The 18,863-nt window shown below is 33.2% G+C and overlaps 1 protein-coding gene across 1 annotated transcript; it reads right to left on the bottom strand.

Moving 5' to 3' along the window:
- Window positions 1–653: 653 nt before the first annotated feature.
- On the bottom strand, window positions 654–18,347 carry LOC132558228 (latrophilin-like protein LAT-2). The gene is given in 17 exon segments (XM_060222769.1): window positions 654–734; window positions 989–1,081; window positions 4,564–4,684; window positions 5,012–5,097; window positions 5,494–5,560; window positions 5,896–6,122; window positions 6,587–6,689; window positions 6,800–6,903; window positions 7,410–7,527; window positions 9,140–9,177; window positions 9,846–10,045; window positions 11,083–11,193; window positions 11,395–11,485; window positions 14,979–15,047; window positions 15,597–15,770; window positions 17,748–17,968; window positions 18,134–18,347. Coding segments are annotated over 17 exon segments (2,118 nt in total).
- Window positions 18,348–18,863: the final 516 nt, after the last annotated feature.

The following is an 18,863-nucleotide window of genomic DNA, read 5'->3' as shown; positions in this document are numbered from 1 at the left end:
TATGGAGACAAGGATCTAGTGATGAATCAGGACGTATACTTTTCCTATTTTATATATGGAGACAAGGATCTAGTGATGAATCAGGACGTATACTATTCCTATTTTATATATGGAGATAAGGATCTAGTGATGAATCAGGACGTATACTTTTCCTGTTTTATATATGGAGATAAGGATCTAGTGATGAATCAGGATGTATACTATTCCTATTTTATATATGGAGACAAGGATCTAGTGATGAATCAGGACGTATACTATTCCTATTTTATATATGGAGACAAGGATCTAGTGATGAATCAGGATGTATACTATTCCTATTTTATATATGGAGACAAGGATCTACTGATGAATCAGGATGTTTACTATACAATGAAATATTTCCTTGGGTCTGAATTCCAAGGTTTTTCAGACAAAAAAAAATATTGTTCCATGTACTCAAAAAAGTTACTAGTATACAGACTAAAATGTGAAATTTAACTGTTTATCATTTTGTGTACGAATTAACTTGTGGATTAACAATACCCACGAAATCAGTAACAAAAATGAACCTGACAAAAATTAAATATTTTTAAGTAATCGGTAAAAATAAAACCCATTAAAAATGTTATTTCACAGTAAACGGTTACATTAAATCCCCACAAAAATGAAATAATTTACAGTAATCCTCTATTACACTCCCCAAAATTGTTACCTTTTTCCACTGTCTCCACTGGCACAAGTAACTGTTTGAATCTCTGAAAATGATGTGTTTCAAAATTATCTCAAAATTGAAATTCACAATCATCTACAAATAATGAGATAGTATTCAAAAACCCTCTAAAATCCTCTATTGTTAATTTAATAACACAATGCATTAAAATACTCTGGTGTTACTCCACAATATTTAGACATAAACCTGACAATTGAAAATACAGCATGCTCCTGTGAGCTAAAAGCAGTGTTAAGAATTTTATTTTCAAACCAATATACAACTTCTGATATTACTCACCACAATTTTAGGTTGACTGGAGTTGATGGTTGTGATTGACTCCGTACTTGTCATAGAATGTCGTTTACGTCTCTCACTCAACCCTTTCCTCACCTGTCAAGATTGGAACACTGTATGTTTTTAATCCTAACAATGATCCTACAAACTCTTGTAACAGACAGTGGTCCTTGTAGGACTTCAAAACCTTCATGTACTCTGGAACTGACTCATGATGTTCTATTTTCAAAATAACAAGAGGTCCATGTGGGATCTTCGTGCCCATTCAAAGATCTTTTTTGGTTCTATACCAGTCTAATCTTTCCTACTTTCCCCAACTTTCCCCATTTCCTCTGAATCATTTGATAACAAGAGAATTCTACATATGAAATCTAAAAAAAAATGTAACAAGAACTTTCCTGCGAATTATTGATGACAAACTTCAACTGTCAAAATCCAAGATGGCCTCCTTTTAGCCATTCTTTTCTCGAGCAAACAAAAAATTGAATGGGTTAAACCAGGGACCAAGGAGAAGATACACACCAAGTTTGAGAAATATCCTTCTAACACATTTAAAGGTGATTACAAGGATTGTGATTGAACAGCTGCACCAAGGACATCGTGAACAGCCTCACTCTGGTGAACTAAAAGTATCGTAATAAAAGTTACACCAGGAAGTCAACTGCGTGTGAGAACCAGAAGACGACCAAGTCTACTTTATTATCAACAGAAATGAAAACAAGTTTATATTTTTTGTATCGATAGATCACTGCGTTTTGTAAGCTTTAAAATCAACATGAATTATTAGCGATATCAATATTTTTATTGACGTATATTTAATCATCAATAGAAACAACACTGGTATCAAATACAGACAACTGCCTGGGTTTAGGAAAATGAAATCCAAGCAGACAGAAACATCATGATAACTTATATTCTATTTTGAAATGTATCATAATAAATAGTATTATTTAATTTCATTTATAGAGGTACATGACAGAAATATGATATTTGTAACAAGGGGGAGGGATTTATAATAATATCTGATATTATGATAAGTTTTATTTTTATAAACCTACACTCTGCAATGGCTCTGTCAAACTGGGTCACTATCCATAAATCCTGGAGAGATTCAAACAAAATTTTCACCTCATTAGACTTTAATCTGACCAGCTGTTGATTCGTGTAACTGAATACTGGGATATTTTCAACCCAGGTAATTTTCATCCTTTTACTATTGTACACGAATTCACTTCATGTTCATTTCGCCCTCTGAGGATTTTATAAAATGTTTAGCCCTTTCTGTTTATGAACGAAAAGGGTGAACGTTAAATGGGGATGAAAATCTTGCGGTATACAATATGACTTGAGATTCAGGGAGATATATGAATTACAAACAACCATTTTATATAGACCTGGTACTGGCTGAAAAATAGCAATATCTTCATTGTCAAAAACCAAGATGGCAGCCTAACTGACAATTTGAAACAGGTTACCCAAAACTTCTCCGAATACACAAGTGGGTTTCATGAGATATGTAAAATTTATAACGACACCCTTCTTGTTCTATCGATAATGATTGTGAAAAATAAGACTCATACACAGTAATTTACTCGGATGGCTAGACTGTTATACAGACGGTCAGTTAGATGGATGGCTAGACTGTTATACAGACGGTCAGTTAGATGGACGGATGGCTAGACTGTTATACAGACGGTCAGTCAGATGGATGGCTAGACTGTTATACAGACGGTCAGTTAGATGGACGGATGGCTAGACTGTTATACAGACGGTCAGTTAGATGGATGGCTAGACTGTTATACAAACGGTCAGTTAGATGGACGGATGGCTAGACTGTTATACAGACGGTCAGTCAGATGGACGGATGGCTAGACTGTTATACAGACGGTCAGTTAGATGGACGGATGGCTAGACTGTTATACAGATGGTCAGTTAGATGGACGGATGGCTAGACTGTTATACAGACGGTCAGTCAGATGGACGGATGGCTAGACTGTTATACAGATGGTCAGTTAGATGGACGGATGGCTAGACTGTTATACAGACGGTCAGTCAGATGGACGGATGGCTAGACTGTTATACAGAGGGTCAGTCAGATGGACGGATGGCTAGACTGTTATACAGATGGTCAGTTAGATGGATGGCTAGACTGTTATACAGACGGTCAGTCAGATGGACGGATGGCTAGACTGTTATACAGACGGTCAGTTAGATGGATGGCTAGACTGTTATACAGAGGGTCAGTCAGATGGACGGATGGCTAGACTGTTATACAGACGGTCAGTTAGATGGACGGATGGCTAGACTGTTATACAGACGGTCAGTCAGATGGACGGATGGCTAGACTGTTATACAGATGGTCAGTTAGATGGACGGATGGCTAGACTGTTATACAGATGGTCAGTTAGATGGACGGATGGCTAGACTGTTATACAGAGGGTCAGTCAGATGGACGGATGGCTAGACTGTTATACAGATGGTCAGTTAGATGGATGGCTAGACTGTTATACAGACGGTCAGTCAGATGGACGGATGGCTAGACTGTTATACAGACGGTCAGTTAGATGGACGGATGGCTAGACTGTTATACAGATGGTCAGTTAGATGGATGGCTAGACTGTTATACAGACGGTCAGTCAGATGGACGGATGGCTAGACTGTTATACAGACGGTCAGTTAGATGGACAGATGATCAGGAAGAGATTGTGAATATAGGACAGATTTGTGACCTTCAGAGGAAGTCATACCAACCTCCTCATTTCCTATCCCATGTAGCAGGAAGATCATTATCCCCTGTGGAGAGAAAACATTTTATATAAATGTTTACTGATGTACCTGTATATATAGACCTGCCAACATTTCAGAATGCAATTTAGTCATTTTGAACATGAGAAATAGTTTTGTGAACATTTTAAAAAATAATAATGATTACTGATATTTCTTACTCTACGTGTATACATTAAATAGTAATTTGACACATAACGGAGTGAACAAAATAGTTATGAAAAGCATAAAATACTAGTAATTATTACAATACAGTAGTAATTTCTATAAAAAAAAATAATAATTTCTATAAAACAATAGTAATTACTATAAAACAAAACAATAGTAATTACTATAAAACAATAGTAATTACTATACAACAGTAATTTCTATAAAACAACAGTAATTACTATTACTATAAATCAGTGTAGTAATAATTAATATAAAACAATAGTAATTACTATAAAACAGTAATAATTACTATAAAACAACAGTAATTACTACAAATCAGTAATAATTACTATAAAACAGTAATTACTATTAAACTAGTAATTTCTATACAACTGTAGTAATTACTATAAAACTGTAGTAATTACTATAAAACAGTAGTAATTACTATTAAACTAATAATTACTATAAAACAACAGTAATTTCTATAAAAGTGTCTCTTTGCTATCACTTTCCCTGTACTAAATGTCATCCATTTACAAACACAGAGTCATCACAGTATTTCATTCTATGTTTGTTCCAATATCAATTGTAAACTAGAATTGTAACTGGCAATCATGGAGTTAGATGTGGTGGTACACAATTACCTGCATGGAGTTACCGATGGTAAATAGGTAATGAAATACATAGTGGAGGGGGACCAGAATGCTGAGAACCCACGTAACTCCGAGGAGGGGCAGCAATGTAACCATAGCTCTAACACTGGCCCTGTGAAAAAGATATTGAAAATTACTCCGTTCATCAAACCCTGAAGACAGGGGCAAAATCTCTGTACCCCGGTAGCTATAAAGAGGTGCAGCAAAGTCACCCTTACACTGGGCCTGTCAACAGAACTTAGAAATTCACTTGGTCCCTCAACTAAAAATTCTGTCTTATTACGCAATTAACTTTGACAGGATTTCTTTCAAAAAAGAATTATCCATGAGTGGCCTGTGTAGGTGGAAAGGTGTCATCATTGACAATTTTCAGATAAATATCACCACAGAGTGTAACAGCAACATCATCAAGGTTCAACCAATTTTCATGCCTACATACCGCAATTTTTCTGCTTGAGTCTTTCTTGAATTAGCCCTTAAGGTCAGGAACACTTTGATCACCAAACACAGTATGAACAAATTGAACTGAAAAGCATGGCAACAGTAACATATATATTAGTATTATATCTGATAAGCAGTGAAACTTCCGTCATCAACTCCTGTTCTACTTTGTTGCAGGTGGATAGGCAAATGTGAAAAAAACAGGTAAAAACATTTTTCAGCTGTGTGTCCAGACAAAAAAAATGAACCTTAATCTTACCAACGGAGTCAAAGGATTATGGTCGGTCAGATGTGTGAGAGGGACTGTATTTAACAAGTACAAGTCTCTCCACCCCTCTATTTATACAAACAATGCCAATCAAGGGCCAGTTCACACTACTTACTGAAAAGTTTAAGGTCCATAGGATAAAAATTTTATATTTCAAAATATTTTTCATAAATAACACTTCAATTTCTTATTAATTACTAGTTTTATCTTACCACAATTATGACCAGCATTGGCCCCAGGAACGCCCATATCAAACCATCCTTCACAGACAGCCAGCAGCTGCAACAGCAGATGATAAACATATACACCCGATAAAGAAGTTTGAAATAGAACTCTTCTACCTTTAAACACTTCAGAAGATATAGGGATGCCCTTTTCTGGCTTTATTTGTTGTAGAATGCAGCATTCAACAGATTTATAGATATAGTAAGTTTGGAGAAAGTAGACAATATTGTAGTCATTCTTCAGATACATTTTCGTATTGATAATAGGCAAGGATAAATGTAATGAAACTATTCTGGATGAAAGTGTCCGGTCAGCTAAACAGTACAATATCCTCAGACAGATTGAGACTCTGCCAAATTTGTTGTGGTGTATAAATCCATGCAGCCTACCTGTCATCAGTTGTCTCCCCATAGTTCGGAAATTGCACACCAACTGATACAACAACAATGACTGCTGGAAGTCCCCAGCCAACTAGGAAGAACTTCAAGCGCATGTCACCGTAGTTGTACAATCCTCGTGTACAGGCTAAATACACAGACAGACCTTCCAACATCATCCAGGAAAAAGAAGCCATGAACAGGAAGTGAAGTAACACCGCCACTAACTTACACGCAGCCTGCCAGAACAAACCAGAACATTGGTGTCAAGATAACACAGACAAAATTACTCACAGTTACAAACAATGATAGGAATTATCGTCATCCAACCTATCTTGACATAATCAAACCAGTATAGCGATCTTTCAAAAAAAATACAAAAGAAAAAAAAATGTAAGAAATGCAAAAAAATGAATAAGAAAAAATATTTTTCCTTTTCATAACTTTTTGCCACCTAACCCCAAAAAAACAACAAAATGACAAAATTTGGCAAAATAATATTTAGTAGGTAGGTCATATAATTGTACTGACCACTGTCATTCAGCTGTAAATCCGTGATATATGACCTATCCATCTGATGTCACAAGGACAAACTTGGCCAATGCATAAATCAGTGATGTACGAAATACCTTAACTCTCCACCCCATCTGGAACAAGAACATGATGTGACAACGTCAGTATATATCGGTGATCTATGACGTACCGAGACTTTCTCCGCCCCGTCTGATGTCACAAGAACAAGCTGCGCCAACATCAAAGCGACACACAAGTTGGTATGTATAAGGATCTTCTCATCAGAAAGAAGGCTACAAAACAGACACAAAACTTTTAAAACTTGTATAAACACATTGCAATATCTCTCACACTAAAACACACATTTTGGATATAAAGGATATATAACTAGTATTATACATACCGTAGATATAAGTACAGTATAATACACACACCTAAACAGGTGATGGACACACTACAGCTGACCACTGTCAGAATAAACATGGCCTGTTTCTGATGCTTAGACATCTGAAATTACATGAAACAAGGAAAATAGGTCAACATTGAATAAAGTGTTTCCTCAGAATAAATACTTGAGTTAAATATTAATAAAGAGATACGATGGGTTATATTATACACAATACAAAACATGAAAAGAGTTCAAGCATGGAGCACATCATTTGGTGTAAACATAGATATAAATAGTTGGGGAAAAAGGAAATTTGATTCACAGTGAGTCATTGGTGCTACTAAAAAAAACTAGGTGAATTGACTCATTGACTCATAGCGGGTGTTTGGTCATAATTAAGAACTAGATAAATTAACTCACATCAAGTGACTAGTCATATTTTGACTCACAATGAGTGGTTCATCATAGTAGAGAGCAAGGTAGATTGACTCGCAGTGAGTGGTTCATCATAGTAGAGAGCCAGGTAGATTGACTCACAGTGAGTGATTCATCATAGTAGAGAGCAAGGTAGATTGACTCACAATGAGCGGTTCATCAAAGTAGAGAGCAAGGTAGATTGACTCACATTGGGTGTTTGGTCGTAGTAGAGGACAAGAACAGCAAAGTTGGTGAGATGATCAAATTGACACTCTGTATGACTCATATTCTTTGTCAGCAGACGGCCACCTGCTGTGTCCCAGATTCTGGAGTAAAAGGTATATGTAAACTTTATTTATTTTACAACAATTGCGAAACAACTTATGTTAACTTATACTAATCACTCTCGTTGGCCCGGATGTAAGCGCGCGAGGGGTCTTATTGTGGGAGGAAACCGGTGTACCTGGGAAAAACCCACGTGGTCGGGCAGGTGACCCCTTACCTTTTCACTGTGAAAAAAATGTAGTATATTGTAAAAAATTGTTTGCCAGTCATTCTTCAGTAAAAGTAGTGTGTGGTGATTATTTTCATGGCTGTAGGACTGTTTGACCATAATTCCCGACATTATTTCAGTAATCCATCAACAGCTTAAACAGGAAACATGGGACTTTATAAATACATGTACCCTGCCAAACACCTGTACATATGTAAGAGTATCCTGTATCACTGATGAATTAAACTCATCAAAATGTTTAATCTAGGCATCAGTTAAAATTTTGAATATGTTTTTGTATGTCTATGATTTTGGCACATGGAATCATCTTCTATGTTTCTATACAAGTCTACATTTCCTCCTCCTCCACATTTTCTCTACTCAACAGATAACAGGAGGAACAAGAGAAATTTGAAAATACATATTTTCCTTTACTTCACTATCATTTGCATCAGAAATATCACAGAAATCTGTGCCATGTTTTTCTACCTATGTTAGATATGTAGAATTATATGTAGAGCTAACTTTATATTCTTTATTATCTCTCAGGAACGACTTAGGCTTATCATTGAAATGTCTTGGTTAGTGTCAAAGTTCAAAATCATGAGAAATAACTACACAGAACAAGAGAAACGTTTCTCTCCATACAGATCTCAAACTTCATTGTCATGTATAGATATTGGATAATTCAGAATTAATTATCAAATGTTTGGAAATAAAGACGGATTAATAAAATATGTTACCTGTAACTGAGTGAGATCAGAGTATCTCAGCTGAGGGCTAAGAGCCTATAACATAATCCCAATTGAGGCATTAGGCGAGGTTAGGATGTTACAGGATCTTAGCCTGAGATCACAACTTAACCTATGTTAATGCGCGGGTGTAGGTGCCACCTACGCCTACACCCAGATGAATATACCAATGCATAAAAAAAGCCACGAAAACACATGTAAGGGTACTAGCCAGATGGGATGGGGTATTACATGGGATATCCCTGTCTGAGGTGCGAGAACATGACTTTCTCTCTCACATTTTCTTTACAATTCATTTCTGCTGACCATTATAGAGGTTATGCTAACTCTGACATGACTTCCACACGTGAATACTTTAATGATAAGGAAGAATTGAATATGTAAATATTGAGCCGTTCTCTTGAATCGTTTTTAAAATGTGTCTTTGACAGAGGTACAGACGTTTGGATGGAACGATGATCCTTCTCAAATTTCCATGGGCACAAGATAAAAAGTTTACACTCACTCAATCAGTGGGATGATAAAGAAACATAAGTATTGTCAATCTTTCCTGTATAGTAGATATCATCTTTCCTGTATAGTAGATATCATCTTTCCTGTATAGTAGATATCATCTTTCCTGTATAGTAGATATCATCTTTCCTGTATAGTAGATATCATCTTTTCTGTACAAATTCCAAAATACAAGCTTACCCTTTGTTGAAATTCCAGAATAGTGATAATCATCTTTCCTGTGTAGTAAATATCATCTTTCCTGTATAGTAGATATCATCTTTCCTGTATAGTAAATATCATCTTTCCTGTATAGTAGATATCATCTTTCCTGTATCATCTTTCCTGTATAGTAGATATCATCTTTCCTGTATCATCTTTCCTGTATAGTAGATATCATCTTTCCTGTATCATCTTTCTGTATAGTTTCAATCATCTTTCCTGTATAGTAGATCTTTCCTGTATCATCTTTCCTGTAAGCCAGAGGTCATGGGTTCAAATCCTAGCAGATCTCTGTAACGTTATAATATATGCTGATATTATAATGACTAAATGTTCTGTACAACACTTACTCCATTGACTTTGGTAGGCAGTACCATGGTGATTAACTTTGGTTGGCTAATATTGAGTTTTTCTGATGTTGTATTATGGAGTCGCTAGTACAAGCTTACCCTTTGAAATTCGAGAACACATGACATCTCCAATTTCTCTCTAAAAATGGCTGGCTAAACTCTGTTGGATGGTCAGATACCTTTTGATGTTCCGATACACAATGGTGGTCACACTGGACTGTGTGAACACAGAAAAGATACTTTGGTTAAATATTGCTGCATTCCTACATGTTGTTCACACAATCTCTGTAACGTTATAATATATGCTGATATTATAATGACTAAATGTTCTGTACAACACTTACTCCATTGACTTTGGTAGGCAGTACCATGGTGATTAACTTTGGTTGGCTGATGTTGAGTTTTTCTGATGTTGTATTATGGAGTCGCTGAAGCGAGACACACATGACATTACTTCCAATCTGGGCGTGGCTATAACTCTGTTGGATGGTCCAACGTTTTTGGATGTTCCGATACACAATGGTGGTCATCCGGACTGTGTGAACACAGAAAAGATACTTTGGTTAAATATGCTGCATTCCTACATGTTGTTCACACAACGAAAAGTCAGGAAGCATTCTGTATAAACATGTACAACACAAAACATGTTAAGGCAGTATGCTTCCTTACTTTGTATTGTACATGTTAAGGCAGTATGCTACCTTACTTTGTTTTGTACATGTTAAGGCAGTATGCTACCTTATGTTGTATTGTACATGTTAAAGCAGTATGCTACCTTACTTTTTAATGTACATGTTAAGGCAGTATGCTACCTTACTTTGAATTGTACATGTTAAGGCAGTATGCTACCTTACTTTGAATTTTACACACTAAGGCAGTATGCTACCTTACTTTTTATTGTACATGTTAAGGCAGTATGCTACCGTATGTTGTATTGTACATGTTAAAGCGGTATGCTACCTCACTTTATATTGCACATGTTAAGGCAGTATGCTACCTTACTTTGTATTGGACATGTTAAGGCAGTATGCTACCTTACTTTTTATTGTACATAATAAGGCAGTATGCTACCTTACTTTGCATTGTACATGTTAAGGCAGTATGTTACCTTATGTTGTATTGTACATGTTAAAGCGGTATGCTACCTTACTTTTTATTGTACATGTTAAGGCAGTATGCTACCTTTTGTTGTATTGCACATGTTAAGGCAGTATGCTACCTTACTTTGTATTATACATGTTAAGGTAGTATGCTACCTTACTTTGAATTGTACATGTGAATGCAGTATGCTACCTTACTTGGTATTGTACATGTTAAGGCAGTATGCTACCTTACTTTGTATTGTACATGTTAAGGCAGTATGCTACCTTACTTTGTATTGTACATGTTAAGGCAGTATGCTGCCTTATGTTGTATTGTACATGTCAAGGCAGTATGCTGCCTGGTTTGGTGTTGTACATAAAATGAAAAAAGAGAAGCAACTACTGAACCCCGATTTCCAGACAATAATTCTACTCTTGACTACAGCTGTTACGAACAGGTTCTGTTGGGTCATCCAAACCCTGTTCTTACTTTGTCCATCTTCAACCAGGATGACTGGCATGGTGACTTGCCCAACAATGGTCTCCATCACTACATAACCGTCGATCCTTTCGTTTGACTGAATCACTGCCGACGAAACCTCTACAACAGGAGGCAAATATGTCTATGTACATCAGTGATTATGATTCTAGTATACCACATTTTTAAACCATCAGGTATTTAAGGATGAAGGTTTATAATGTTATAAACTCTGGTGATCATTTTTTATTGACTATGCCTCATTTCCAATTTCAACAACAAAAAGCTGGTAACTCTTTTACAAATTTAAAACTGTAGAGTTACCTATTTCAGGTGTTGTGAAACTGACAACATCTGATGGATGTGATGCTGATAGAACACTCTCCATGGTAAGCATCAAGTCCGGCATCATTGTCTGTAAACACACGGAAATAAAACAAACTCTCACAAGCTTTATAGGAGACTTAGGTCAATTTATACCACACTTCACGTAAGCTCTTCAAATCATATAGAGGAGTTTAAATTCCAGGAGCTTTATACGGTATTTAAGAAAGTATACCCTACACATACATTTCTTAAAACAGCTAACAGTGTTCACACGCGGGTTCATATGATGAAGTAGATTCTTCTTAAGTACAGCATCCTTCTCCATTTGTAACAACCTGTACTAGTTTCTAATGTTGGACTGATTCATGACTTTAATCAATAAATGTATACTATCTTTCTTGTAATTCATGAAAATTTATAGAAATACTTGATTATAGAAATATTATAGAAATACTTGATTATAGAAATATTATAGAAATACTTGATTATAGAAATATTATAGAAATACTTGATTATAGAAATATTATAGAAATACTTGATTATAGAAATACTTGATTATAGAAATATTATAGAAATACTTGATTATAGAAATACTTGATTATAGAAATATTATAGAAATACTTGATTATAGAAATATTATAGAAATACTTGATTATAGAAATATTATAGAAATACTTGATTATAGAAATATTATAGAAATACTTGATTATAGAAATACTTGATTATAGAAATATTATAGAAATACTTGATTATAGAAATATTATAGAAATACTTGATTATAGAAATACTTGATTATAGAAATATTATAGAAATACTTGATTATAGAAATATTATAGAAATACTTGATTATAGAAATATTATAGAAATACTTGATAGAAATACTTGATTATAGAAATATTATAGAAATACTTGATTATAGAAATATTATAGAAATACTTGATTATAGAAATATTATAGAAATACTTGATTATATAAATACTTGATTACAGAAATATTATAGAAATACTTGATTATAGAATTATTATAGAAATACTTGATTATAGAAATATTATAGAAATACTTGATTATAGAAATACTTGATTATAGAAATATTATAGAAATACTTGATTATAGAAATATTATAGAAATACTTGATTATAGATAGAAATACTTGATTATAGAAATACTAATATTATAGAAATACTTGATTATAGAAATATTATAGAAATACTTGATTATAGAAATATTATAGAAATACTTGATTATAGAAATTATTATAGAAATACTTGATTATATAAATACTTGATTATAGAAATATTATAGAAATACTTGATTATAGAAATACTTGATTATAGAAATATTATAGAAATACTTGATTATAGAAATACTTGATTATAGAAATACTTGATTATAGAAATACTTGATTATAGAAATATTTATAGAAATACTTGATTATAGAAATATTATAGAAATACTTGATTATAGAAATACTTGATTATAGAAATATTATAGAAATACTTGATTATAGAAATACTTGATTATAGAAATATTATAGAAATACTTGATTATAGAAATACTTGATTATAGAAATACTTGATTATAGAAATATTATAGAAATACTTGATTATAGAAATACTTGATTATAGAAATATTATAGAAATACTTGATTATAGAAATACTTGATTATAGAAATATTATAGAAATACTTGATTATAGAAATACTTGATTATAGAAATATTATAGAAATACTTGATTATAGAAATATTATAGAAATACTTGATTATAGAAATACTTGATTATAGAAATATTATAGAAATACTTGATTATAGAAATACTTGATTATAGAAATATTATAGAAATACTTGATTATAGAAATACTTGATTATAGAAATATTATAGAAATACTTGATTATAGAAATACTTGATTATAGAAATATTATAGAAATACTTGATTATAGAAATATTATAGAAATACTTGATTATAGAAATATTATAGAAATACTTGATTATAGAAATATTATAGAAATACTTGATTATAGAAATATTATAGAAATACTTGATTATAGAAATATTATAGAAATACTTGATTATAGAAATACTTGATTATAGAAATATTATAGAAATACTTGATTATAGAAATATTATAGAAATACTTGATTATAGAAATATTATAGAAATACTTGATAGAAATACTTGATTATAGAAATATTATAGAAATACTTGATTATAGAAATATTATAGAAATACTTGATTATAGAAATATTATAGAAATACTTGATTATATAAATACTTGATTACAGAAATATTATAGAAATACTTGATTATAGAATTATTATAGAAATACTTGATTATAGAAATATTATAGAAATACTTGATTATAGAAATACTTGATTATAGAAATATTATAGAAATACTTGATTAGAGAAATATTATAGAAATACTTGATTATAGAAATATTTGATTATAGAAATATTATAGAAATATTATAGAAATACTTGATTATAGAAATATTATAGAAATACTTGATTATAGAAATATTATAGAAATACTTGATTATAGATACTTGATTATAGAAATATTATAGAAATACTTGATTATATAAATACTTGATTATAGAAATATTATAGAAATACTTGATTATAGAAATACTTGATTATAGAAATATTATAGAAATACTTGATTATAGAAATATTATAGAAATACTTGATTATAGAAATACTAGATTATAGAAATACTTGATTATAGAAATACTAGATTACAGAAATATTATAGAAATACTTGATTACAGAAATACCTGATTATAGAAATATTATAGAAATACTTGATTATAGAAATACTTGATTATAGAAATACTAGATTATAGAAATACTTGATTATAGAAATACTAGATTACAGAAATATTATAGAAATACTTGATTACAGAAATACCTGATTATAGAAATATTATAGAAATACTTGATTATAGAAATACTTGATTATAGAAATATTATAGAAATACTTGATTATAGAAATATTATAGAAATACTTGATTATAGAAATATTATAGAAATACTTGATTATAGAAATACTTGATTATAGAAATACTTGATTATAGAAATATTATAGAAATACTTGATTATAGAAATATTATAGAAATACTTGATTAAAGAAATATTATAGAAATACTTGATTATAGAAATACTTGATTATAGAAATATTATAGAAATACATTATAGAAATACTTGATTATAGAAATATTATAGAAATACTTGATTATAGAAATGTTATAGAAATACTTGATTATAGAAATATTATAGAAATACTTGATTATAGAAATATTATAGAAATACTTGATTATAGAAATATTATAGAAATACTTGATTATAGAAATATTATAGAAATATTATAGAAATACTTGATTATAGAAATATTATAGAAATACTTGATTATAGAAATACTTGATTATAGAAATACTAGATTACAGAAATACTTGATTATAGAAATACTAGATTACAGAAATACTAGATTACAGAAATACTAGATTACAGAAATACTTGATTATGGAAATATTTCATGACATGAAAACTGGTTTCCATCCAATACCAACACCACTAATTCCATACCCCAAATATGTCCTCATCCTCTTCTGTGGGATCGTTCGCTATCATCTTTGACACAATGGAGGTCAACATCTACAAAAATCATTCAAGCTAACAATCTAACAACAGAAGGCTTTAAATCACCAGGTTTTTGACAATTTTTACCTAACAGTACACACCTAAATAAGCAATCTGTTTACCATACATTTACACCAAAGCATCACAAAATTCTGTTTTCTCCCCAATGAGAATTTGAAAAGTTGGAAAGTATGTCAAATAAAAAAATCAGAAACATAGCTGGTGACACTTTAGTATCATTCTTTCAGAGAGTGTACCATAAAATCAATAAATCACATGTACAGGACAGTCATGTAATGTTGTATTATGCATGAGAGAACTTTTCTACAGAACACAACAGAAAATTGTTTATTGTAACTTACTATCAACACATATTTATTTCAGTTGTAATTTTAGTTTAGTGCTCATTGCACTGGAAGTATTTAATGTGCTAAAATATGAATGTTTCAATATGTTGTTTATACTGCAGTTATTTTGTATGGACATATATAAATGTTCATTACATAAACATACCTGTAACAATTTCTTTATTGTAAGGTTAAAGATATAAGAATACAGACGAACCTGCACTGTATCAGCATTGGTTTGGGTCGCGGAATTGAGATAGGTCAGCACATGAGACATGTTGAGTACATCAAACGGCTGAGTGTGCAAAATTGTCTCGATACGAGATGTAATGATATTTAAGTGACTCAGGCTCATGTCCGAAACTTTTGTTGTGTGAAGGATAGATATAACCTGAAATCAAACAAACCAAGATTGTTGATGTCTTGAATGTTTGTTGTGAGAAAGGTTCCATCACAACATCTACAGTAGTCTCCATGATCTGTTCTACAGAAGTCTCCATATTCCTCAGTGATCCCCATACCTCTATATTTACACTGATCATCCCCATACCTCTATATTTACACTGATGGTCCCCATACCTCTATATTTACACCGATCGTCCCCATACCTCTATATTTACACCGATCGTCCCCATACCTCTATATTTACACTGATCGTCCCCATACCTCTATATTTACACTGATCGTCCCCATACCTCTATATTTACACTGATCGTCCCCATACCTCTATATTTACACCGATCATCCCTGTCTATATTTACACTGATCGTCCCCATACCTCTATATTTACACCGATCATCCCCATACCTCTATATTTACACTGATGGTCCCCATACCTCTATATTTACACCGATCATCCCCATACCTCTATATTTACACTGATGGTCCCCATACCTCTATATTTACACTGATTGTCCCCATACCTCTATATTTACACTGATCGTCCCCATACCTCTATATTTACACTGATCGTCCCCATACCTCTATATTTACACTGATCGTCCCCATACCTCTATATTTACACTGATCGTCCCCATACCTCTATATTTACACTGATCATCCCCATACCTCTATATTTACACCGACCTTCCCCATACCTCTATATTTACACTGATGGTCCCCATACCTCTATATTTACACTGATTGTCCCCATACCTCTATATTTACACCGACCGTCCCCATACCTCTATATTTACACTGATCGTCCCCATACCTCTATATTTACACCGATCGTCCCCATACCTCTATATTTACACTGATCATCCCCATACCTCTATATTTACACCGATTGTCCCCATACCTCTATATTTACACTGATCGTCCCCATACCTCTATATTTACACCGACCGTCCCCATTCCTCTATATTTACACTGATCGTCCCCATACCTCTATATTTACACCGATCGTCCCCATACCTCTATATTTACACCGATCGTCCCCATACCTCTATATTTACACCGATCGTCCCCATACCTCTATATTTACACTGATCGTCCCCATACCTCTATATTTACACCGACCGTCCCCATACCACTATATTTACACTGATGGTCCCCATACCTCTATATTTACACTGATCGTCCCCATACCTCTATATTTACACTGATCGTCCCCATACCTCTATATTTACACTGATCATCCCCGTCTATATTTACACTGATCGTCCCCATACCTCTATAATTACACTGATCGTCCCCATACCTCTATATTTACACTGATTGTCCCCATACCTCTATATTTACACTGATCGTCCCCATACCTCTATATTTACACTGATTGTCCCCATATCTCTATATTTACACTGATCGTCCCCATACCTCTATATTTACACTGATCATCCCCATACCTCTATATTTACACTGATCATCCCCATACCTCTATATTTACAATATTTACACTGATCATCCCCATACCTCTATATTTACACTGATCGTCCCCATACCTCTATATTTACACTGATCATCCCCATACCTCTATATTTACAATATTTACACTGATCATCCCCATACCTCTATATTTACACTGATCGTCCCCATACTTCTATATTTACACTGATAGTCCTTTTAATTCTGTTTACACCACAACTGCTGACACTGGTAGTGTATAATTTAAATATTTTATTTCCCATTGACCAAAAATGCAAATGAAAGCAAGATGCGACGATCAGATGAGACAAAATGTGAAGACACATAAGTATTTATTGCTCAGTAGTATTTTTAGATAGATGATTCCAACTTTTGTCTGATCAGCTTGTCAGGATTCATACTAAAACACAAAACACATTTCTGTGTGTTTTAAATGACCCTAAATTAAACCAATAAGCTTTGTAACTTGGTCATCACAGAGGGTTTAAGTTTTTATCCTTACATCCGTGAGACTGTGTAGATCATACATATTGGTCGAGAAGTTGGCATCAGTGGTTCCTGAAAAGGATACTGTTGAGGAAATGGCTGTTGTAGGGGTGATTGTCATGGGGATGACTGAGGCCCGTTTGGTTGCTACAGCTGAACCGGTAGTGGTGTTGTCTTTAGGCTTGGTGTTCTGGAGGACATATGACAAGTCTTGTATAAAACCTGTCAAGTCATCAACTGAAACATGACATTTAGACTAGATATTATCACAGATGTAGCCCAACTTCTGTGTACCAACGACAACATCAAACAGATCATCATTTTGCCATGGACAATATTTTTCAAAAATAATATTCATTTTGTGACTGTTTAAGTCTAATTTCTAGCAGTAGTACAACTAACCAGAGCTGTTGGCTTCCTCAGGACTGGTCAAGTTATTGAAAACTCCCATGAGTTGGTTACCAAGGACGTGCATCAGCAAGGAGCTGAATGATGAATTATCGTTGTCTGTCGAGTTGTCAGTCAACGCCAGCAGAAAGCCAGGTATGGAGGTTTGTGCCAGAGTGCTGCCTTCCTCACCTGTAGTTATAGGTTCTGACACAATTCCAGGCTCCATGGTAGATGTTGGCAAGGTGAAAGCACTTCCTGACACATTTTTGGACAGACCTAAAATAACATAAATTTGCCTCGAAATTGATTGTTTTAGTCATCTTACTATACAATGTACTTGTTTGGTCAAAAGAACAACTTTATCAGAATACAATATCAGCCACTTACCTAAGAATATAATTAGTTCTATAAATAAAGTTCCCCTAAACATGAATATTGATTACCCGAGTGCGCATTATACCCGCAAATTTACGGTACTTGAAGCATTCAAATATAAAAGGAAGAATCAGCTTCAGGCCAGAAAACAACAGGCAGAAGTGTGCTTAAATTGATAGGGCAGTTCCACTCAAACACCACAGACATAAACAACAGCTCTCAGATAGAAATGTCACATATACAGACATAAACAACAGCTCTCAGAAATATCACATATACAGACATAAACAACAGCTCTCAGATATATCACATATACAGACATAAACAACAGCTCTCAGATAGAAATATCACATATACAGACATAAAC

This window comes from Ylistrum balloti, unplaced genomic scaffold (genome assembly GCF_031769215.1).
Source record: "Ylistrum balloti isolate Yb309-2 unplaced genomic scaffold, AGI_CSIRO_Ybal_v1 Utg370772, whole genome shotgun sequence".
NCBI lineage: Eukaryota > Metazoa > Mollusca > Bivalvia > Pectinida > Pectinidae > Ylistrum > Ylistrum balloti.
The sequence above is the reverse complement of the archived record's forward strand: the minus strand, read 5'-3'. Positions and strand labels throughout refer to the sequence as shown.